This window comes from Aquila chrysaetos, unplaced genomic scaffold (assembly GCF_900496995.4).
Source record: "Aquila chrysaetos chrysaetos unplaced genomic scaffold, bAquChr1.4, whole genome shotgun sequence".
Classification (NCBI taxonomy): domain Eukaryota; kingdom Metazoa; phylum Chordata; class Aves; order Accipitriformes; family Accipitridae; genus Aquila; species Aquila chrysaetos.
This window is the reverse complement of record NW_024470389.1, coordinates 17,405-42,287: the sequence shown is the minus strand read 5'-3', so window position 1 is coordinate 42,287 and position 24,883 is coordinate 17,405. Positions and strand designations below refer to the sequence as shown.

Below are 24,883 nucleotides of genomic sequence, written 5' to 3'. Positions count from 1 at the left end.
CCCAGGTTTGCTCTCAAAGCAGGCGTGTAGGGAAAACATACCCAGATTTGGGGAAAAACTGGCTGTAAACTGCAACACCTTGCGGATTTGCTGCAACAATCACCCTGGAAGGAAAAAGCATCCCTGCGGTTGGGCACAACTGGGGATAATGAGAAAAAGCATCCTCATATCGGGGGTAAAAATGGCACGAAAGATAACAAGTCCCTCAATCGCTTCCGGAACTGGCTCTAAAACCAAAAGCATCCTCACATTTGGGGCAAAAATGGCTCTAAACCAAAAAAAAAAAAAAAAAGCATGGGCATATCTGGGGTAACACTGTTTGCAAAAGGTAAAATGTCCCCAGGATTGGGGCAAAACTGGACATCAAAGGCAAACGACCCCCAAATCTGATGCAAAAACAGCCATAGGGGAAAAACATCCCCACAAAGGGACAAAACTCCACAGAATTGGCAAAACACCCCCACGGTTGGGGCAGAAGGCAGCATTAAGTACAAGAAAAAAATCCCATCTTTGCTGCAGATAAATGCAGAAAGGCAAAAGCACCTCCGGTTTGGGGCTAAAAAGGGCATAAAATGCAAAATATCCCTGGTTTTACTGCAAACACCAACAGAAAGGGACAAAGGATCTGCATATTGGGGCAAAACAGTCGTGCAGAGGCAAAACCTCCCCCCGCTGGCTGCAGGCATGGACCTAAAAGCTTAGAGCATCTCATATTGGGGGAAGAAGTGGCGATAGAGGGCAAAACAGGCCCAGATTTAAGTAAAAATGAGAGCTGAGATCCCAGCAGTGTTTTTGTCACCGCCTGCACCACTGTGATAGTAACCACCAGCACCACTATCAGCACCCACAGTGATACAGGGAGGTACAAAATCCCCCGGCCCAGCCCCCTCCTCTGCGGGGCCACACGCCCCAGGGACCGCAAATGCTCATAAAAAGAAGAGAAATGCTCAAATTCAGGGTGAAATCAGCGGTAAAGGGCAAAACAACCCCAGTTTTGGCGCAAAACTCTCTCTAAGTAAAAAAGCATCCCCAGCTTTGGGGCAAAACTGCACGTAGAGGGCAAAACGTCCCCAGATTTGGGGCAGAAACTGCACATAAAGAGCAAAACCAACTCCAGAATTGCTGCATGATGGGCCAGGAAGGGGAAGAGGGCACAACCGCGGGAGCTGGTCCCATGGGAAAGGGCCCCCCCGGCTCCTGGGCACGGAGCTGAGCCCCCAGCAGCGTTTTTGTCACCGCCTGCACCACTGTGGTTCTCATACCCATCGGAACGATCACCAGTACCCACGGTGACACAGGGGGGCACAAAATCCCCCAGCACAGACCCCTCCTCTGCGGGGCCGCACGCCCGAGGGACCGCAGGCTGGGCTCGTCCTAAATGCACCCAAAAATGCCCCTACAAGGGAAAAAAAACACTCCAGGTTTCCTGGAAAAGCGAGCATCGACTGCCAAAGCATCCATGGATTCGCTGAAATGTCCATAAGGAGGAAAAGTACCCTCTTTTTTAGGAGAAAAAATGGCCATAAAAGGAAAAACGTCCTCATATTTGTTGAAAATACGTTGGCCACAGAGGGCAAAGAATTCCTGTATCTAAGGGAATAAGAAGGAAACTCATCTTCACACCTAGGGAAAAATGGCCAGAAACAGCACGAAACCCCCAGGGTTGCTCTAGATTTGATGAAAAAGCACCAGAAAGGGTAAAACATGCCTAGATTTAGGGCAAAAATGGTCCTAAAAGGAAAGGCATCAGCACTTTAAGCAAAAATGAGACTAAAAGGCAAAAGTATTCTCACAGTTGGAACAAATCTGGCCATAAAGGGCATAAGTGGGGCGGAAAATGGTATTAAGAGGCAAAACCAGCCCCAGGTTTCCTGCAGACGTGGCCAGAAAGGGGAAAAGGACACAACCGCAGGGCGGCTCCCCTGGGAAAGGGCCCCCCCCGCTCCCGGATGCGGAGCTGAGAACCCCCAGCAGCGTTTTTGTCACCGCCTGCACCACCATGATAAGCACACCAACCATAATAACCACAACCGCTACCAGTACCCACGGTGACACAGGGTGGTACAAAATCCCCCCGCCCAGCCCCCTCCCCTGCGGGGCCGCACGCCCGAGGGACCGCAGGCTGAGCTCGTCCTAATGCACCCAGAAATGCCCCTACAAGGGAAAAATTGCCCCAGAATTGCCGCAAAGCTGGGCACAGAATGCCAAAGCATCCTCATATCTCATTAAAAATGGCCATAAACCACAAGAGAGTCCCACTGTCTGTTCCAAAAGAGCTGCAAAGGGCAAACACGTCCCCACCTTTGCGCCAAAAATGCTCATGAAAAGAAGATAAATGCTCAGATTCAGGGTAAAATTAGCCACAAAGGGCAAAACGTCCCCAGATTTGGGGCAAAACTGTCTCTAAATAAAGAAGCATCCCCAGATTTGGGGCAAAACTACACATACAGGGCAAAATGTCCCCAGATTTGGGGCAAAAACTCCACATAAAGGGCAAAACCAGCTCCAGATTTGCTGCGGAAGAGGCCAGAAAGGAGAAGAGGGCACAACTGGGCGGGGTGCGGGTCCCCACAGATTTGGGCCAAACTAGCCAGAAAGGGCAACAGTATTCCCAAATTTCTGGGATAAATTGTTGTAAAGAGAAAAGCAGTCCCACATTTGCGGCGAAAAAAGAAGACAGGGATAAATATTGCCATGCTTAGGGCAAAAATGGTCATAAAAGGGAAAGTGTGCCCAGATTTGTGTCGAAACTGGCCCAAAGAGCCAAAGCGTGCCCAGATTTGGGTCAAAACACTCCCAAAGACACAAAGCGTGCCAAGATTTGGGTTAAAACTGGACCAAAAAGCCAAAGCGTGCACCGATTTTTGTCACAACTAACCCAAAGAGACAAAGCGTGCACAGATTTGGGTCAAAACTGACCCAAAGAAACAAAGCGTGACCAGATTTAGGTAGAGAATATCCCAAATAACCAACGCATACCCACGTTTGTGTCAAATATTGCCCTAATACTGTGGCAGTACACTCCCCCCAGCAGGAAACGAAACTTCTCCAGGCAGGGAAAAGAGGAAAAAAAAAAAAAAAACCTAAACCCTAGAGGCTGCAGGCTGAAATTTGAACTGGCCAATTGAGACGTGCCAGGTACACAGAGGTGACCTTCTTGGCCAAAAGGGATTAAATGACCACAGATCAGATTCGACAGGGGTATAAACGGTGTCCCGCCGGAGGGTGTGTTGGAATCAGTTCTCCTCGGAGCAGCGGGTCCGCAGTCGGGGACTCCCTCATGGGAGAGAGCCCTTATCTTTTAGGTAAGTGATATGCGCATTTTGAGTCATCACTTTTAAATCTTAAGGATTCTTAAATCGGCTGTGTAGTACTAATTCCCCTTGCATCATTGAGCCTGTAGTTCACTACTGTTACTGGAGTTCTAACTAACTTTTCTACTGAAGAATGAATCTGAGCTTTAACGCCTGTTGGATTTGATTGTGCGTGCATCTGTAACAAATACCTAAAGCATACTCAGATCTGGGTTGAGAATGGCCAAAAAAAGCCGAAGGGTGCCCTGATTTGGGTCATAACTTGTCCAAACACCCAAAGCGTGCCAGGATTTGCAATGAAACTGGCCCAAAAAGCCAACGCGTGCACATATTTGGGCCAAAAATTGTCCAAAGACAAAAGCCTGCTCAGATTTGGGTCTAGAATGGCCAAAAAGGGTAAAAGTGTGGCCCGACAGGGGTTGAAACTGGCCCAAAGAGCCAAAGCATGCCAAGATTTGGGTCAAAAATTCCTCTAAGAGCCAAAGCGTGTCCAGATTTGGGTCAAAACTGACCCAAAGCACCAAAGTGTGCACAGATTTAGACCAAAAATTGCCCTAAGATCCAAAGCCTGCTCAGATTTCAGTCAAGAATGGCCAAAAAGAGCGAAGACGTGCACAAATTTGGGTCAAAACTGGCCTAAAGAGCCAAAGCATACCCAGATTTGGGTCAAAACTGGCCCTAAAAGGCAAAGCCTGAACAGATTTGGTCCTAAAATTGCCCTAAGAGCCAAAGCTAGCTCAGATTTGGGTTGAGAATGGCCAAGAAGGGCCAAGGTGTGCCCAGATTGGGGTCAAAACTGGCCCAAAGAGCCAAAGCATGCCCAGATTTTGGGTCAAAACTGGCCCAAAGAGCCAAAACGTGCCCTGACTTGGATGAAAACTGGGCGAAAGAGCCAAAGCGTGCCCAGATTTGGGTCAAAACACACCCAAAGACACAAAGCATGCCAAGACTTGGGCCAAATCTGGCCCAAAGTGCCAAAGCGTGCCCAGCTTTGGGTCAAACCTGACCCAATGATCCAAGGCATGCCCACACTTTGGTCAAAACTGGCCCAAAGAGCCAAAGCGTGCACAGATTTGGGCCAAAAATTGTCATAAGAGACATAGCCTGCTCAAATTTAGGTTGAGAATGGCCAAAAAGGGCCAAAGCGTGCCCAGATTTGGGTCAAAACTGGCCCAAACAGCCAAAGCGTTCCTTGAATGGTGTCAAAACTGGCCCAAAGAGCCAGAGTGTGCCTAGATTTGGGCCAAATCTGGCCCAGAGAGCCACGCTGTGCACAGATTTGGGCCAAAAATTGCCCAAAGAAACAAAGCCGTCTCAGATTTGGGTTGAGAATGGCGAAGAAGGGCCAAAGCGTGCCCAGATTTGGGTCAAAACTGGCCCAAAGAGTCAAAGCGTGCCCTGACTTGGATGAAAACTGGGCGAAAGAGCCAAAGGGTGCCCAGATTTGGATCAAAACACACCCAAAGACACAAAGCATGCCAGGATTTGGGCCAACTCAGATTTGGGTCAAAACTGGCCAAAAAGGCCCAAAGTGTGCCCAGCTTTGGGTCAAACCTGACCCAACGATCCAAGGCATGCCCACACTTTGGTCAAAACTGGCCCAAAGAGCCAAAGCGTGCACAGATTTGGGTCAAAACTGGCCTAAAGAGCCAAAGCGCGCACAGATTTCTGATGAAACTGGCCCAAAGAGCCAAAGCGTGCCCAGATTTGGGGCAAAAATTGCCCTAAGAAACAAAGCCTGCTCACATTTGGGTCGAGAATGGCCAAAAAGGGCAAAAGCGTGCTCAGATTTGGGTCGAAACTGGCCAAACAGCCAAAGCGTGGCTACATTTGGGTCAAAACTGGCCCAAAGAGCCTAAATGTGGCCAGGTTTGGGTCAAAACTGGACAAAGAGCCAAAGCGTGCCCAGATTTGGGCCAAAAAGTGCCCTAAGACCTAGAGCATACTCCGATTTGGGTCAAGAATGGCCAAAAAGCGCCAAAGCGTGTCCTGATGGGGGTCAAAACTCGCCCTAAAAGGCAAAGCGTGCGCAGATTTTCATCAAAACTGGCCCAAAGAGCCAAAGCGCGCACAGATTTGGGTGAAAAATTGCCCTAAGAGCCAAAGCCTGCTCAGATTTGGGTGAAGAATGGCCAAAAATGGCCAAAGCGTGCCCAGCTTTGGGTCAAAACTGGCCCGAAGAGCCAACGCGTGCCCAGATTTGAGGCAAAAACTAGCCAAATCGTCGCAGGGGAAGGTTTTTGAGGTGTTTTGGGGACAGAGCGCAGAGCGGTGCGGGCGCGGGCGTTTGTGGTGATGGCCCAAGGGCGCTTGGGGTCACTGGAAGCATCTGGGTGCCATGGAAAGGTGCTTGGGTGCTATGCAAGGACACTTGGGTGCCATTCAGAGGGCGCTCGGGCTCACTGCAAAGGGTGCTGTGCAACGGGTGCAGGCGCCGCGCAAGGGCGCTTGGGTGCTCTGCAAAAGGTTGGGTGCCGTGCAAGGGCGCTTGGGCACCGTGCAAAGGTGCTTGTGCACTGTGCAAAGGGTCTCACCCTCCATGGAAGGGTGCTTGGGTGCTCTGCAAAGGTACTTGGGTGCCCTGCAATGGGTCCGGGCTTCATGCAAGGGTGCTCAGGTGTCCTGCAAAGGATCTGGGCTCCACGCAAAGGTGCTTGGGTGCCATGCAACGGGTCCAGGCTCCGTGCAAAGGGTCTCACCCTCTGTGCAAGGGTGCTTGGGTGCTCTGCAAAGGTACTTGGGTGCCATGCAATGGGTCCAGGCTTCATGCAAGGGTGCTTGGGTGCCGTGCAACGGGTCCGGGCTCCATGCAAAGGGTCTCACCCTCCGTGCAAGGGTGCTTGGGTGCTCTACAAAAGCACTTGGGTGCCATGCAATGGGTCCAGGCTCTGGGCAAAAGGTCTCATCCTCCATGCAAGGGTGCTTGGGTGCTCTGCAAAGGATCTGGGCTTCATGCAAGGGTGCTTGGGTGCCCTGCAATGGGTCTGGGCTCCGGGCAAAGGGTCTCATCCTCCATGCAAGGGTGCTTGGGTGCTCTACAAAAGCACTTGGGTGCCATGCAATGGGTCCAGGCTCTGGGCAAAGGGTCTCATCCTCCATGCAAGGGTGCTCAGGTGTCCTGCAAAGGATCTGAGCTCTGTGCAAGGGTGCTTGGGTGCCATGCAGTGGGTCCAGGCTCCATGCAAAGGGTCTCATCCTCCATGCAAGGGTGCTTGGGTGCTCTACAAAAGCACTTGGGTGCCATGCAATGGGTCCAGGCTCTGGGCAAAGGGTCTCATCCTCCACGCAAGGGTGCTCGGGTGTCCTGCAAAGGATCTGGCCTCCACGCAAGGGTGCTTGGGTGCCCTCCAATGGGTCCGGGCTCCACGCAAGGGTGCTTGGGTGCCATGCAGTGGGTCCAGGCTCCGGGCAAAAGGTCTCATCCTCCATGCAAGGGCACTTGGGTGCCCTCCAATGGGTCCGGGCTCCATGCAAAGGGTGCTTGGGTGCTCTGCAAAGGTACTTGGGTGCCATGAAGTGGGTCCGGGCTCCGGGCAAAGGGTCTCATCCTCCACGCAAGGGTGCTCAGGTGCCCTTTCAAAGGGTGCAGGCTCCGTGCAAAGCGTCTCACCCTCCGCACAAGTTCGCTTGGGTGCTTCGCAAGGCTCTCGAGCGCCGAGCGAAACCCCGACGCAACCGCTGCGACCGCTCAAGCGCGTCCAAACGGGGCCGAAAGTTGTCAAGCCTCGTTGCCCTCCGCTTCCCCCCCGGGGTCAGCCGGTGGCTTCTATTATATATATATATATATTTTTTTTTTTTTTTTTTTTTTTTTTTTTTGGCCGGCGGCGCACCGGCCCGGCGTCACCGTGAGCAGCTTTCGCGCAGTAGTAGGTGGCCGTGTCGTCGGCCCTGAGGCTGTTCATCTGCAACGCGAGCGTGTTCTGGGAGTTGTCCCTCGAGACGGTGAAACGCCCGCTGACCGCCGACGCGTAACCGGTGTTATCGCCGCCGCTGCGAAGACTCGCGACCCACTGGAAACCTTTGCCGGGAGCGTGACGGACCCAAACCATGTCGCTCTTGCCGAAAGCGAAGCCGGACGCCTTGCAGAGGAGGCGCAGGGACCCCCCGGGGGGCTGGAGGCCCCCTCCGGACTCGACCAGTTGCACGGCCGCCCGCAGCCCTGCGGAAAAAAAAAAAAAAAAAAAGAAAAAAAAGACGGAATGAAATCGGGTCCCGGCGTCGTTAAGTTCGGCCCGCCCCCTCAAAAAAATCCGCGCTCTACGGCGTTGGGTTGCGTTGGGTTGCGTTGGGTTGCGTTGGGTTGCGTTGGGTTGACCTACCTGGGAGGGCGGCGAGGAAGACGAGGAGGAGGAAGGTGGGGGCCGTGTGGACGCCCATGGTGGAGAGGAAGAGGATGGGGGAAGCCGGGGGATGTGCCACCATGGCGGGCCGGCGGCGTTTTAAAGGCGCCGGGCGTCGGGAATTTGCATAAAGGGGGGCGGAGGGGGGGTCGTTATCGTCACCCCTCGTCACCCACCGTCACCCGGTGTTTTCATTGCAAATCCACGGTGGGGGCTCGTTAGCGGGGGGGGAGGGGGAAGATCGAATTTTTTTAATTACTCCGCCGCCGTCGCGGGTCGACGGCCCGTTGGGTAACGGCGGGTCGTCGTTGGGGGCCAGGGATTAATTAATTGCGAGGTCCGCAGCGAGCCCTTCTCTCTTATTGCGAGGGGATTCTTTAATTACGAGCTCGGCCGCGCAGCTTTATATCATAGTTATAACGAATTATTTAATTGCCGTCTTCGCCATGCGCCCCGACAATGTTTTTATACCAAATTGTTTAATTCCAAGCTCTTCTGTGCACCTTTATATCATTTTTATACCAAATTATTTAATTACTAGCTCTGCACCTTTCTATTGCTTTTATAACGAATTATTTAATTACGAGCTCGGCCGTGCACCTTTATATCGTTTTTGTAACGACTCACTTAATTACAAGCTTGGCCATGCACCTTTATATCACTTTTATATCAAATTATTTAATGCCAAGCTCCGCCGTGCACCTTTATATCAGTTTTATACCAAATTAATTAATTACAAGCTCCACGGTGCACCTTTATATCGTTTTTATAACGACTCAATTAAAAGCTCGGCCATGCACCTTTATATCGCTCTTATATCAAATTATTTAATTCCAAGCTCCGCCATGCACCTTTATATCAGTTTTATACCAAAGTAATTAATTACAAGCTCCACGGTGCACCTTTATATCGTTTTTATAACCAATTATTTAATTACAAACTCTGCTGTGCACCTTTATATCAGTTTTATACGAAATTAATTAATTACAAGCTCCACGGTGCACCTTTATATTGTTTTTATAACGAATCATTTAATTACAAGCTCGGCCATGCACCTTTATATCGCTTTTATAACAAATTAATTAATTACAAGCTCTGCTGTGCACCTTTATATCATTTTGACACCAGATTATTTAATTACAAGCTCTGCCATGCTCCCTTATATCATTTTTATAACGAATTATTTAATTACAAGCTCCACTGTGTGCCCTTATATCTTTTTTTATAACAAATTATTTAATTGGCAGCTCTAACGAGGGCTCTTAATGCATCGTTGCAGTGAATTGTTTAATTGCAATTTTTGTAGTGCGCCCTGATCACTTAATTACATGGAATTAATTAATTGCAGTTGCTGCAGTGCCCTGATCACTTAATTACACTGATTAATTCAATTGCAATCACTACAGTGCCCTGATCACTTAATTACACTGATTAATTCAATTGCAATCACTACAGTGCCCTGATCACTTAATTACACGGAATTAATTAATTGCAATCACTACAGTGCCCTTATAATTTATTTACGCAGAATTAATTAATTGCAATGTCTGCAGTGCCCAGATCACTTAATTAAGCTGAATTAATTAATTGCAATGTCTGCAGTGCCCTTATCACTTAATTACACTGAATCAATTAATTGCAACCTCTGCAGTGCCCTGATCACTTAAATTACACTGATGAATTAATTAATTGCAACCACTACAGTGCACTGATCATTTAATTATGCAAATTAAATTAATTGCAATCCCAGCAGTCCCTGATCACTTAATTACACTGATTAATTTAATGCAATGTCTGCAGTGCCCTTATCATTTATTTACACTGATTAATTTGATTGGAATCACTACAGTGCCCTGATCACTTAATTACATGGAATTAATTTAATTGGAATCACTACAGTGCCCTGATCACTTAATTACACTGATTAATTTAATTGCAATCACTACAGTGCCCTGATCACTTAATTATACTGAATTAATTAATTGCAATCACTACAGTGCCCTTATCACTTAATTACACTAATTAATTTAATTACAAGCTCTGCAGTGCCCAGATCACTTAATTATATGAATTAATTAATCGCAATCGCTGCAGTGCCCTGATCAATTATTTACACTGAATTAATTAATTATAAGCTCTGCAGTGCCCTGATCACTTAATTACACTGAATTAATTAATTATAAGCTCTGCAGTGCCCTGATCACTTAATTGCACTAATTAATTTAATTAAAAGCTCTGCAGTGCCCTGATCACTTAATTGCACTAATTAATTTAATTAAAAGCTCTGCAGTGCCCTGATCACTTAATTACATGAATTGTTTGCAATCGCTGCAGTGCCCCGATCAATTATTTACACAAATTAATTAATTGCAAGCTCTGCAGTGCCCTGATCATTTATCTACATTAATTAATTAATTGCAAACACTGAAGTGCCCAGATCACTTAATTACACTAATTATTTAATCGCGATCACCGCAGTGCCCTGATTAAGATTACACTGAATTAATTAATTGCCGGCCCTTCCCCTGCACTAATTATCCTGGAATTATTTAATTACCCTCTTTGTGGGTAATTATTGTTTATTTGGGTTTGGTTCTTTCCTGGCCGTGACCTCATCGCTGACATCACGGGCATCGTTTTGGGGCAGAAAGGTGGGTTTTGGGGGCTGCCCCCAACACCCTTCCCTGCTCCGGGGAGCAGGATTTTGGGAAAAGGCTGGGATTTTGGGATACAGAGCTGGGAGCCTGAGCCTCAGGGAAAGGATTTGGGGGAAAATAATGGGATTTGGGGAAGAGGCTGGGATTTGGGATTGCGGGGTAGAGATGGTGATCCTCAGGGAAAGGATTTTGGGAAAATAATGGGAATTTTGGAAAAAGCTGGGATTTTGGGATACAGGGTGGGGATGCTCATGCTCAGGGCAAGGATTTTGGGAAAATAATGGGAATTAGGGAAGAGGCTGGGATTTTGGGATACAGAGTAGGAATACTGCTGCTCAGGGCAAGGATTTTGGGAAAATAATGGGAATTAGGGAAGAGGCTGGGATTTTTGGAAAATAATAGGAGTTAAAGAAGAGGCTGGGATTTGGGGAAAATGATGGAGATTTGGGATACAGGGTATGGATGCAGATCCTCAGGGCAAGGATTTGGGGGAAAATAATGGGAATCAGGGAAGAAGCTGGGATTTTGGGAAAACTATGGAGGTTTGGGATACAGGATAGGGATGCTGATCCTCAGGGAAAGGATTTGGGGAAAATAATGGGAATTTGGGAAAAAGCTGGGATTTTGGGATGCAGGGTAGGAATACTGCTGCTCAGAGAAAGGATTTGGAGAAAATAATGGGAATTAGGGAAGAGGCTGGGATTTGGGGAAAATAATGGGAATTAGGGAAGAGGCTGGGATTTTGGGAAAATGCTGGAGGTTTGGGATACAGGGTAGGGATGCTGATCCTCAGGGAAAGGATTTTGGGAAAATAATGGGAATTTGGGAAGAGGCTGGGATTTTGGGATGCAGGGTAGAAATGCTGATCCTCAGGGCAAGGATTTTGGGAAAATAATGGGAATCTTGGAAAAAGCTGGGATTTTGGGATACAGGGTGGGGATGCTCATGCTCAGAGCAAGGATTTTGGGAAAATAACGGGAATTAGGGAAGAGGTTGGGATTTTGGGATGCAGGGTAGGAATACTGCTGCTCAGGGCAAGGATTTTGGGAAAAAGCTGGGAATTTGGGAAAAAGCTGGGATTTTGGGATACAGGGTGGGGATGCTCATGCTCAGGGCAAGGATTTGGGGAAAATAATGGGAATTAGGGAAGAGGCTGGGATTTGGGGAAAATAACAGGAATTAAGGAAGAGGCTGGGATTTTGGGAAAATGCTGGAGGTTTGGGATACAGGGTAGGGATGCTGATCCTCAGGGAAAGGATTTTGGGAAAATAATGGGAATTTGGGAAGAGGCTGGGATTTTGGGATACAGGTTAGGAATGCTGATCCTCAGGGAAAGGATTTTGGGAAAATAATGGGATTTTGGGAAGAGGCTGGGATTTGTGGAAAATGCTGGAGGTTTGGGATACAGGGTAGGGATGCTGATCCTCAGGGAAAGGATTTTGGGAAAATAATGGGAATTTGGGAAGAGGCTGGGATTTTGGGATGCAGGGTAGGAACGCTGATGCTCAGGGCAAGGATTTTGGGAAAATAATGGGAACTAGGGAAGAGTCTGGGATTTGTGGAAAATAACGGGAATTAGGGAAGAGGCTGGGATTTGGGGATACAGGGTAGGGATGCTGATGCTCAGGGCAAGGATTTTGGGAAAATAATGGGAACTAGGGAAGAGGCTGGCATTTTGGGAAAATAATGGGAAATTGGGAAAAAGCTGGGATTTTGGGAAAATGCTGGAGGTTTGGGATACAGGGTAGGGATGCTGATCCTCAGGAAAAGGATTTGTGGAAAATAATGGGATTTTTGGGAACAGGCTGGGATTTTGGGATGCAGGTTAGGAATGCTGATCCTCAGGGAAAGGATTTTGGGAAAATAATGGGATTTTGGGAACAGGCTGGGATTTGTGGAAAATGCTGGAGGTTTGGGATACAGAGTAGGGATGCTGATCCTCAGGGAAAGGATTTTGGGAAAATAGTGGGATTTGGGGAAGATGCTGGAATTTTGGGATGCAGGGCCAGGATGCTGATGCTCCAGGAAAGGATTTTTGGGAAAAAATGGGAATTTGGGAAGATGATGGGATTTTGGGATACAGGGTAGGAATACTGATGCTTAGGGAAAGGATCTTAGGAAAATAAAGGGGTTTTGGGAAGAGACTGGGATTTTGGGAAGATGCTGGGATTTTGGGATGCACAGCTGGGATGCTGATGCTCTGGGAAAGGATTCTGGGAAAATAATGGGAATTTGGGAAGGTGGTGGGATTTTGGGATACAGGGTATGGATGCTGATCCTCAGGGAAAGGATTTTGGGAAGATGGTGGGAATTTGGGAAGATGCTGGGATTTTGGGATGCAGGGCAGAGATGGTCTTGCTCGGGACAAGATCTTTGGGAAGATGGTGGGATTTGGGGAAAATGCTGGGAATTTGGGATGCAGAGCAGGGATCCTGATGCTCAGGGCAAGGATTTTGGGAAAATAATGGGATTTGGGATTATGGTGGGATTTGGAGGAAATGCTGGCATTTAGGGATGCAGAGCAGGGATCTTGATGCTCAGGACAAGAATTTTGAGAAGATGCTGGGATTTGGGAAGTGGCTGGGATTCTGGGATACGGTGCAGTGATCCCCATGCTGAAGGCAAGGTTTTGGGGAAAATACTGGGATTTTGGGTAGGTTCTGGGATTTGGGGATGCAGGAAAGGGTGCTGATACTCTGGGCAAGGATTTGGGGAAAATAATGGGAATTCGGGAAGATGATGTGATTTGGAGAGGCAAAGCAGGGATACTGATGCTCAGGACACAGATTTTGGGAAGATGCTGGAATTTTGGAAAACTGGGATTTTGGGAAGCAGAGCAGGGATCCTGATGCTCAGGACAAGGATTGTGGGAATGTACTGGGATTTGGAGAAGATGCTGGGATTTGGGAATGTAAGGCAGGCATGTCTGGGCTCTGAGCAGGGATTTTGGGAAGATGTTGGGATTTTGGGATGTAGGGAAGGGATGCTGATGCTCGGGACAAAGTTTTTGGAAAGAAAATTGGATTTGGGGAAGATGCTTAGGTTTTGGGAAGCAGGGCAGGGATCCTGATGCTCAGGGCAAGGATTTTGGGGAAAGATGGTGGGATTTTGGGGAAGATGTTGGCATTTGTGGATGCAGGTCAGCGATGCTCATGCTCAGAGCAAGGATTTTTGGGAAGATAGTCGGATTTGGGGGAAGATGTGGCGATTTTGGGATGCAGAGCAGGGGTATCTTGGATCAGAGGAAGGATTTGGGGAAGATGGTGGGATTTTGGGAAGCTGGTTGGATTTGCAAGTGCAGGGCAGGGATGCTGCTGCTCAGGGCAAGGATTTTGGGGAAGATGCTGGGATTTTGGGGAAGATGCTGGGATTTGGAGATGCGGGGCAGGGATGCCGATGCTTGAGGCAAGGATTTTGGGAAGACAGTTGGATTTGGGGCAAGATGCTGGGATTTGCAGATGCAGGGTAAGGGTAGAGATGCTCGGGGCAAGGATTTTGGGGAAGATGCTGGGATTTTGGGGAAGATGCTGGGATTTTGGGATGCAGGGCAGGGATGCTGATGCTCGGGTCAAGGATTTTGGGTAGACGCTGGGATTTTGGGGAAGATGCTGGGATTTGGGGATGCAGGGCAGTGATTCTAGTGATTGTGGAAAGGATTTGGGGGAAGATTCTAGGAGTTTTGGGAAGATGCTGGGATTTGGGGATGAAGGGCAGAGGTTTCTGGGCTCAGGGCAAGGATTTTGGCAAGATGCTGATATTTTGGGAAAATTCTGGGATTTATGCATGCAGGCCAGGGATGCTAATGCTCAGGGCAAGGCTTTTGAGGAAGATGCTGGGATTTTAGGGAAGATGCTGGGATTTGGAGACACAAGGCAGGGATGCTGATGCTCAGGGCAAGGGATTTTCCATGATAATAGGATTTTTGGGAAAATGCTGGGATTTGGCATGCAGGGCAAGGATGCTGATTCCTGAGGCCAAGGTTTGGGGGAAGATGCTGGGATTTGGGGGAAGATGCTGGGATTTGGGGATGCAGAGCAAGGATGCTGATGCATGGGGCCAAGGGATTTGGGGAAGATGCAGGGATTTGGGGAAGATGCTGGGATTTGGGGATGCATGTTAGGAATGCTGATGCTCAGAGGAAGGATTTTTGGGAAGATGCCAGGATTTTGGGGAAGGTGCTGGGTTTTGAAGATGAAGGGCACAGGGGTCTGGGCTCAGAGCAAAGATTTTGGGAAGATGCTGAGATATGAGGAAAATACTGGGATTTGGGGATACAGGGCCAAGTTGCTGATGCTGAGAGCAAGGATTTTCGGGAAGATGCTGGAATTTCGGTAAAGATGCTGGCATTTGGAAATGCAGGGCAAGGATGCTGTTGCTTGGGGCAAGGATTTTGGTGAATATGCTGGAATTTGGGGGAAGATACTGGGATTTTTGGATGCAGGGGAGGGATGCTGATGCTTGGGGAAAGGTTTTGGGGAAGATTCTGGATTTGGGGAAGATGCTGGGATTTGGGGAAGATGCAGGGGAAGGTTGCTGATGCTTGGGGCATGGATTTGTGGAAGATGTTGGGATTTGGGGAAGATGCTGGGATTTGGAGATGGAAGGCAGGGGTATCTGGGCTTAGAGGAAGGATTTGGGAAAGTTGCTGGGATTTTGGGAAGCTGCTGGGATTTGGGGATACAGGGCAAGGATACTGATGCTTGGGCCAAGGACTTCGGGAAGATGGTGGGATTTGGAAGAAAATAGTGGGATTTTGAGCTGCGGGGCAGGGATGTTGATGTTTGGAGGAAAGATTTTGGGAAAAATGTTGGGATTTTTTGGAAGATGCTGGGATTTGGGGATGCAGGGCAGGTGTGTTGATGCTCAGGGCAAGTCTTTGAGGAAGATGCTGGGATTTTGGGATGCAGGACTGATGCTGATTACTGGGGCAAGGATTTTGGGGAGATAGTTGGATTTGGGGCAAGATGATGGGATTTGGGGATGCAGGGCATGGATACTGATGTTCAGGCCAAGGATTTTAGGAAGATGCTGGGATTTGGGCATGCTGGGCAGGGGTGCTGATGCTGAGGGCAAGGATTTGGGGGAATATGCGGGAATTTGAGGGAAGATGCTGGGATTTGGAGATGCGGGGCAGGGATGCCGAAGCTTGAGGCAAGGATTTTGGGAAGATAGTTGGATTTGGGGCAAGATGCTGGGATTTGCAGATGCAGGGTAAGTGTAGAGATGCTTGGGGCAAGGATTTTGGGGAAGATGCTGGGATTTTTGGATGCAGGGCAGGCTTGTCTTGGATCAGAGCTAGCATTTTGAGAAGATGGTGGGATTTCAGGAAGATGCTGAGGTTTTGGGCAGATGCTGGGATTTGGGATGCAGAGCAGGGATGCTGATGCTCGGGCAAGGATTTTCAGGAACATGCTGAGATTTTGGGAAGATGCTGGGATTTTTGGATGCAGGCATGGTTGTCTGGGCTCAGAGCAAGGATTTGGGAAGGTAATTGGTTTTTTGCAAAGCTGTTGGGATTTGGGGATGCAGGGCACAGATGCCGATGCTCAGGGCAAGGATTTTGCAAAGATGTTGGTATTTTGGGAAAATACAGTGATTTGGGGATGCAGGGCAGGGATGTTGATGTTCGGGCAAGGATTTGGGGAAGATGCTGGATTTTGGGAGGATGTTGGGATTTGGGGGAAGATACTGTGATTTTTGGATGCAGAAGACAGTTGTCTTGGCTCAGAGCTAGGATTTTGGGAAGGTGGTGATATTTTGGGAAAATGCTGGGATTTGTAGATGAAGGGCAGGGATGCTGATGCTTGGGGCAAGTATTTGGGGGAGATGCTGGGATTTTGGGGAAGATGCTGGGATTTGGGGATGAAGGGTGGGTGTATCTGGGCTCAGAGCAAGCATATTGGGAACATGGGATTTTGGGAATGTGCTGGGATTCAGAGCTGCAGGGCAGGGATGCTGATGCTTAGGGCAAGGGATTTGGGAAAGATGGTGGGATTTGGAGATGCATATCAGGGATGCTGACACTCAGAGCAAGGATTTTTGGGAAGATGCTGGGATTTGGGGATGAAGGGCAGAGGTTTCTTGGCTCAGGGCAAGGATATTGGGAAGATGCTGATATTTTGGGAAAATGCTGGGTTTTGTGTATGCAGGGCATGGGTGTTGATGCTCAGGGCAAGGATTTTTGGAAGATGCTGGCATTTGGGGGAAGGTGCTGGGATTTCGGGTTGCACAGCAAGGATGCTGATGCTTGGGGCAAGGATTTTTGGGAAGGTGCTGGGATTTCACGTAGATGCTGGGATTTGAAGATGTAGGGCACAGGGGTCTGGGCTCAGAGCAAAGATTTTGGGAAGATGCTCAGATATTGGGAAGATGGTGGGATTTTGGGATACAGGGCAGGGATGCTGATGCTCGGGGCAAGGTTTTTGGGAAGATGCTGGATTTGGGGAAGATGCTGGGACTTGGGGATGCAGGACAAGTATCCCGATGCTTGAGACAAGGATTTGGGGAATGTAGTTGGATTTTGGGGAAGATGCTGCAATTTTGGAATGGAGGGCAGGGATGCTGATGCTTGGGGAAAGGCTTTTGGAAAGATGCTGGGATTTTGGGATCCAAGACAAGGATGCTGATGCTTGAGGCAAGGATTTCAGGAAGATAGTTGGATTTTGGGGAAGAAGCTGGCATTTTGAGATGCAGGGCAGGGGTGTTGATGCTCGGGGCAAGAATTTTGGGAAGATAGTTGGATTTAGGGGCAGTTGCTGGGATTTGCAGATGCAGGGCAAGGGTAGAGATGCTTGGGACAAGAATTTTGGGGAAGATGCTGGAGTTTTGGGGAAGATGCTGGGTTTTTCGGATGCAGGACAGGGATGGTGATGTTCGGGGCAAGGATTTTGGGAAGATGCTTGCATTTGCAGATGCAGGGCAAGGGTGCTGATGCTTGAGGCAAGGATTTTGGGAAGGTAGTTGGATTTTAGGGAAGAAGCTGGGATTTTGAGATGCAGGGCAGGGGTGTTGTAACTTGTGGGAAGGATTTGGGGAAGTTGCTGGGATTTGGGAAGATGCTGGGATTTGGGGAGAATGCTCAGATTCGTGGATACAGGGCAGGGAGACTGATGTTCGGGCAAGGAATTTGGGAGGATAGGTGGATTTGGGGGAAGACGCTGGGATTTGGAGATGCAGGGCAGGGATGCTGATGCTCGGGACAAGGGATTTGCAAAGATGTTGGGGTTTTGGGGAAGATGTTGGGGTTTTGGGGAAGATGTTGGGGTTTTGGGGAAGATGTTGGGGTTTTGGGGAAGATGTTGGGGTTTTGGGGAAGATGTTGGGGTTTTGGGATTCAGGGCAGGGGTGTCTTGGCTCAGAGGAAGGATATTGGGAAGATGGTGGGATTTTGGGAACATGTTGGTATTTACAGGTGCAGGTCCGAGATACTGGTGCTTGGAGTAAGGATTTTGGGGAAGATTGTACAGTTTTGGGAAGATGTTGGGATTTGGGGATGCAGGGTGGGGATGCTGATGCCCAAGGCAAGGCTCTTGGAAAGATGCTGGGATTTGGGGAAGATGCTGGGTTTTGCCAAAAACGCTGGGATTTGGGGATACAGGGCAAGGATGCTGATGCGTGGGCCAAGGACTTTGGGAAGATGGTGGGATTTGGGGGAAAATACTGGGATTTTGAGCTGCAGGGCAGGGATGTTGATGCTCAGGGCAAGGATTTTGGAGGGACGCTGGGATTTTGGGATGCAGGTAAGGATGCTGATGCTCGGGCAAAGGCTTTTGGAAAGATGTTGGGATTTGGGGATGCAGGGCAAGGATGCTGATTATTGAGACAAGGATTTTGGGAAATGCTGGGATTTGGAGATGCAGGGCAGAGCTGTCTAGGCTCAGAGCAATGGTTTTGGGAAGATGCTGGGATTTGGGAAGGTGCTGCAATTTGGGGATGCAGCGCAGAAATGCTGATGCTTGGGATAAGGATTTTAGGAAGATGCTGAGATTTTAAGGGATGCAGCACAGGGGATGTTGGTGCTCAGGGCAAAGATTTTGGGAAGATGCTGGGAATTTTGGGCAGGTGATGGGATTTGCTGATGCATGAAGGGATGCCAATGCTTGGTGCAAGGAATTTGGGGAAGATGCTCGGATTTGGGGCAAGATACTCAGATTTGGGATGCGGGGCAAGGATGCTGATTATTGGGACAAGGATTTTAGGAAGATAATTGTGTTTTGGGGAAGATGGTGGAATTTTTGGATGCAGGGTATGGATGCTGATGCGCGGGGTCAAGGATTTTGGGAAGATAATTGGTTTTGGGGAAGATGCTGGGATTTGGTGATGCAGGGCAGGGGTGTCTGGGCTCAGAGCAATGATTTTGGGAAGATGCTGGGATTTGGGAAGATGCTGGGATTTTGGGGGATGCATGGCAGGGTTGCCGATGCTCAGCTGAAGTATTTGGGGGAAGATGGTGGAATTTTTGGGGAAGGTGCTGGGAATTGGGGATGCAGCGCAGGGGATGCTGGTGCTCAGGGCAAAGATTTTGGGAAGATGCTGGGATTTTGGTGGATGCAGGGCAGGGATGCTGATGATCGGGGCAAGGAGTTTGGGAAGATGCTGGGATTTTGGGGAGAATACTGGGATTTGCGCATGCTCAGCAGGAATGCTGATGATCGGGGCAAGTATTTTGGGGAAGATGCTGGGGTTTTGGGGAAGATGCTGGGATTTGGGGATGCAGGGCAGGTGTCTTGATGCTCAGGACAAGGATTTGGGGATGATGCTTGGATTTGGGGATGCAGGGGAGGGATGCTGATGCTTGGGGACAGGGATTTTGGGAAGATATTTGGATTTGGGGGAAGATGATGGGATTTTGGGATGCAGGGCAGGGATGCTGATTTTCAGGCCAAGGTTTTTAGGAAGATGGTGGAATTTTGGGGAAGATGCTGGGTTTCAGGGATGCAGGGCAGGGATGCTAATGCTCAGGGCAAGGATGTTGGGAAGATGCTGGGATTGTTTGGGAAGATGCTGGGATTTGCAGATGCAGGGCAGGGGCGTCTGGGCTTGGGGCAAGGATTTTGGTGAATATGCTGGAATTTTAGGGATGATGCTGGGATTTTGGGCTACAGAGCAATGATGCTTATTATTGGGGCAAGGATTTTGGGAAGATAATTGGATTTGGGGAAGGTGGTGGGATTTTTGGCAAGATACTGGGATTTGTGGTGATGTAGGGCAGGGATGTTGATGCTCAGGGGAAGGATTTTGGGGGAGATGCTGGAAGTTTTGGGAAGATGCTGGGATTTTGGGATGCAGGACAGGGATGCTGTCTGGGGCAAGGATTTGGGGAAGATGTTGGGATTTGGGGATGCAGGTCAGGGATGCTGATGCTTCAGAGAGGGATTTTAGGAAGAAACTGGGTTTTGGGGAAGATGCTGGGATTTTGAGGGATGCAGGGCAGGGAGGCTTATGGTCACAGCAAGGATTTGTGGAAGATGCTGGGATTTGGGAAAAATGCTGGGATTTGGGGATGCAGGGCAAGGATGCTGATTATTGGGGCAAGGATTTTGGGAAGACAATTGTATTTTGGGGAAGATGATGGAATTTGGGGATGCAGGGCCTGGATGCCAATGCACGGTGTCAAGGATTTTGGGAGGATAATTGGATTTGGGGGAAATGCTGGGATTTGGAGATGCAGGGCAGAGCTGTCTAGGCTCAGAGCAATGATTTTGGGAAGATGCTGGGATTTGGGAAGGTGCTGCAATTTGGGGATGCAGCACAGGGATGCTGATGCTTGGGATAAGGATTTTGGGAAGATGTTGGGATTTTAGAAATGGAGGGCAAGGATATTGTTGGTCAGAGCAAGGAGTTGTCAAAGACGCTGGGGTTTTGGAATGCAGGGCAGGAATGCTAATCCTCAGGGAAAGGATTTTGGGCAAGATGCTGGGATTTTGGGGAAGATGCTGGGATGTTGGAATACAAGACAGGGATGCCTATGCTTGGGACAAGGACTTATGGAATATGTTGGTATTTTGGGAAGATGTTGGGATTCCTGGATGCCGGGCAGGAATGCTGATGCTGGGGGCAAGGATTTTGGGGAAGATGGTGGAATTTTGGGGGAAGGTGCTGGGAATTGGGGATGCAGGGCAGGAATGCTGGTGCTCAGGGCAAGGATTTTGGAGAAGATGCTGGGATTTTTTGGAAGATGCTAGGATTTGGGGATGCAGGGCAGGTGTCTTGATGCTCGGGACAAGGATTTGGGGATGATGCTGGGATTTGGGGATGCAGGGCAGGGATGCTGATTTTCAGGCCAAGGTTTTTAGGAAGATGATAGATTTTTTGGGAAGATGCTGGGATTCAGGGATGCAGGGCAGGGATGCTAATGCTCATGGAAAGGCTTTTGGGAAGATGCTGGGATTTCCCAAAAATGCTGAGATTCGTGGATGCAGGGCATTGGTGCTGATGCTTGGGCCAAGGACTTTGGGAAAATGGTGGGATTTGGGGGGAAATATTGGGATTTTGAGGTGCAGGGCAGGGATGTTGATGTTCAGGGCACAGATCTGGGGAAGATGCTGGGATTTGGGGATGCAGAGCAATGATGCCTATTATTGGGGCAAGGATTTTGGGAAGATAATTGGATTTGGGGAAGATGGTGGGATTTTTGGCAAGACACTGGGATTTGGGGATGCAGGGCAGGGATGCTGATGTCCAAGGCAAGGATTTGGGGAAGATGCTGGATTTTGGGGAGGTGCTGGGACTTTCAGATGCAGGGCAGGTTTTTCTTCGCTCAGAGCAAGGATTTGGGGAAGTTGCTGGGATTTGTGGGGATGCAGGGCAGGGATGCTGATGCTCAGGGAGGGATTTTAGGAAGAAACTGGTTTTTTGGGGGGAAGTTGCTGGGATTTGGGGGGATGGAGGTCAGGGAGGCTGATGCTCAGGGCAAGGATTTTAGGAAGAAACTGGGTTTTTTGGGGAAGATGCTGGGATTTGTGGGGATGCAGTGCAGGGAGGCTGATGCTCAGGGCAAGGATTTTGGGGAATATGCTGGAAGTTTTGGGAAGATGCTGGGATTTGGGGATGCAGGACAGGGATGCTGATGCTCAGGACAAGGACTTGTTGAAGATGTTGGGATTTGGGGAATATGGTGGGATATCTGGATGCCTGTCAGGAATGCTGATGTCTGGGGCAATGATTTTAGGAAGATGCTGGGATTTTGGGGGATGCAGGGCAGGGAGGCTGATGATTAGGTCAAGGATTTTGGGAAGATGGTGGCATTTCAGGAAAATGCTGGGATTTTGTGATGCTGGGCCGGGATGCTGGTGCTCAGGGCAAGGACTTTGGGCAATATGCTGGGATTTTGGGGAAGATGCTCGGATTTGCAGATGCATGGCAGGGATGCCAATGCTTGGCACAAGGATTTTTGGGAAGATGGTGGAAATTTTGGGAAGGTGCTGGGATTTTGGGGGATGCAGGACAGGGATAGTGATGATCAGACCAAGGATTTGGGGAAGTTGGTGGGATTTGTGGATGCAGGGCAAGGATGCTGATGCTTGGGGCAAGGATTTTGGGAAGATAATTGGATTTTGGGAAGATGCTGGGATTTGTGTACGCAGGGCAATGTTGCTGATGCTGGGGGCAATGGTTTGGGGAAGATGTTGGGATTTGGGAATGCAGGTCATGGTTGCTGAGGCTCAGAGTAAGGTTTTTGGGGAAGATGTTGGGATTTGGAGATGCAGGGCAGGGATGCTGATATTTGGGCTAGGATTTTGGGAAGACATTGGGATTTGGGGAAGATGCTGTGATTTTGGGGAATGCAGGGCAAGGATGCTGATGCTTGGTGTAAGGATTTTGGGAAGATGCTGGGATTTGGGGAAAAAGCTGGGATTTGCTGATGCAGGGCAAGGATGCTGATTCTCAGAGCAAGGGATTTGCAGAGATAATGCAATTTTGGGGAAGATGCTGGGATTTGGGGATGGAGGACAGGAATGTCTGGTCTCGGGACAGGGGTCTGGGCTTGCTACGAGGATTTTGGGAAGGTCCTATGTGCCTGCTTCAGCCAGTCCATGCTTGAGGTGAAGCCAGAGCCCTTGCAGAGGCGGTCCGGAGCAAGAATTTGTGCCAAAAGCTGAGTATTTGCGCTCAAGAAAGGCTTGTGTGCTTGGTGCAAGAGTCCAGTTTTCCAAGAAGACGTGGGTGTTTCTGCAAGGATTTCAAGAAGGTCCTGGGATCTGGAGACATGGTGCTGGGGTCAGTACCACCACCATCAGCAAGTTTCGCGCAGTAGTAGGTGGCCGTGTCGTCGGCCCTGAGGCTGTTCATCTGCAGCGTGAGCGTGCTCTGGGAGTTGTCCCTCGAGATGGTGAAGCGTCCTTGGACCGACGGCGCGTAGTTTGTGTAACTACCACCGCTGTTAATACTCGCAACGTACTGCAGCCCCTTCCCGGGCGCCTGTCGCACCCAGAGCATGGCGTTGCTGCTGAAGGTGAAGCCGGAGCCCTTGCAGAGGAGACCCAGGGACCCCCCGGGGGGCTGGAGGCCCCCTCCGGACCCGACCAGTTGCACGGCCGCCCGCAGCCCTGCGGAGGAAGAAGAAGGTGAGAGGCTACCCCAGGTCCTGCTCCAGACTGGTCCCAGACCAGGGGAAGGAAATCTGGGGTCTGAGGAGGGGGGGTCTCTGGGCAGAGGGATGGGTCTGTTCTGGGAGCAGGGGGTCTCAGGACGACGCTGGGATCTGGGGACGCGTTCCAGGGACGTCGGGGCTCAGTGCCGGGGTCCGGGCTCGGGGCAGGCAGACGCAGCGGCTGCGGCCGTCGCGGCGTGGCACGGAGGGCTGGGGGCTGCCGGGCATCGCTGCCTCCCGCGCGGACACCGCTCGCCTGCGGTTTTCCTGCCCGGGCGCCCCGTCGGTGCCACCATCACCTTTCGCGCAGTAGTAGGTGGCCGTGTCGTCGGCCCTGAGGCTGTTCATCTGCAGCGTGACCGTGCTCTGGGAGTTGTCCTTCGAGATGGTGAAGCGTCCTTCGACGGACGGCGCGTACCAGGTGTAACTACCATCGTTGCTAATACCCGCGAACCACTCGAACCCCTTCCCAGGCGCCTGTCGCACCCAATTCATGGCGAAGCTGCTGAAGGTGAAGCCGGAGCCCTTGCAGAGGAGGCGCAGGGACCCCCCGGGGGGCTGGAGCCCCCCTCCGGACTCGACCAGTTGCACGGCCGCCCGCAGCCCTGCGGAGAGGGAAAGGACGGGATTGAGTCGCCCGGGTCCCCAAGTCGCCCACCCACCCAAAATCCGTGTGCCCGGGGTTGCCAGGTCCTACCGCAGAGGGCTACGAGGAGGAGGACGAGGAGGAGGAAGGGGGAAGGGGGGCTGGTCTGGGGTGGGTCCTTCTGGGGGGGTCCTATCTGCCGAAGGGGCACTGGAGTTGCTCAGGGTGATGGTTACACCAAAGGAGGGTTCCACGGGCGCTGACCATCCCTGCTCGGCCCCCAGCCCTCTGACCCAATCCTGGACCACTTGAACTGAGCCCAGACCCTTTACAACCAGCCCAGAACCCCTTTTGGGCTCAAAGCAAGGGGTCCAGGCTTAGGACAGGGGTCTGGGCTCAGTTCCAGGGGTGCAGGATTGGGGCAGGTGTCTGGAAACAGGGCAGGGATGGTCAGGGCATGTGGAACCCTCCTTTGGTGTAACCATCACCCTGAGCAACTCGAGTCCCCCGGGGCAGAGAGGACCCCCCCAGCAGGAAAAAGTCCAGAGCAGCCCCCGCTCCACCTTCATCCTCCTCGTCTTCTTCCTCGCAGCCCTCCCGGGTAGGACCCCACAACCCCGGGCACACAGATTTTGGGTGGGTGGGCGACTCTGGGACCCGGGCGACTCAATCCCGTCCTTTCCCTCTCCGCAGGGCTGCAGGCGGCCGTGCAACTGGTCGGGTCCGGAGGGGGCCTCCAGCCCCCCGGGGGGTCCCTGCGCCTCCTCTGCAAGGGCTCCGGCTTCACCTTCAGCAGCTTCGGCATGTACTGGGTGCGACAGGCGCCGGGGAAGACATTCGAGTTCGTCGCGAGTATTAGCAGCAGTGGTAGTTACACCTGGTACGCGCCGTCGGTCAAAGGACGCTTCACCATCTCGAAGGACAACTCCCAGAGCACGCTCACGCTGCAGATGAACAGCCTCAGGGCCGACGACACGGCCACCTACTACTGCGGGAAATCTGTTGATGGTGATACCTATGCTGGCAACACGTCCCAGCATCCCTGCGCTGTGTCCCAGCATCTCAGCATCTTCCCCAAACCCTTGCCCTGAGCCAGGACCCAGCTCCAAGACTGGACCCTCACAGTGATCCCAGGGACTTGTACGGAACCCAGGTCCTCGCCCTGAGCCCGGACCCCTGTCCTGAGCCGGGATCCTTTGCCCCGAGCCTGGACCCACAGACCCTGCCCCAGCGTCCCTGCACCGTTCCCAGCATCTTCCCAAAGCCCGGACCCAAGCCCGGACCCTCGCCCTGAGCCTGGACTCTTTGCACGAGTCTGGATCCTTTGCAAGGAGCCCGGACCCCTGCACGGTGCCCAAATCCCCGGGTTTTGCCCCAAAACCCAGGCTTGGTGC

At 50.6% G+C, this 24,883-nt stretch overlaps 1 gene segment (V, D, J or C); it reads right to left on the bottom strand.

Moving 5' to 3' along the window:
• LOC115338133 overlaps positions 1-24,883 on the bottom strand; it is a 56,561-nt gene that overhangs the window by 27,132 nt on the left and 4,546 nt on the right. The window contains 2 exon segments of the C gene segment in view: positions 21,772-21,781; positions 22,538-22,859. Of these exon segments, the coding sequence occupies positions 21,772-21,781; positions 22,538-22,859 (332 nt within the window).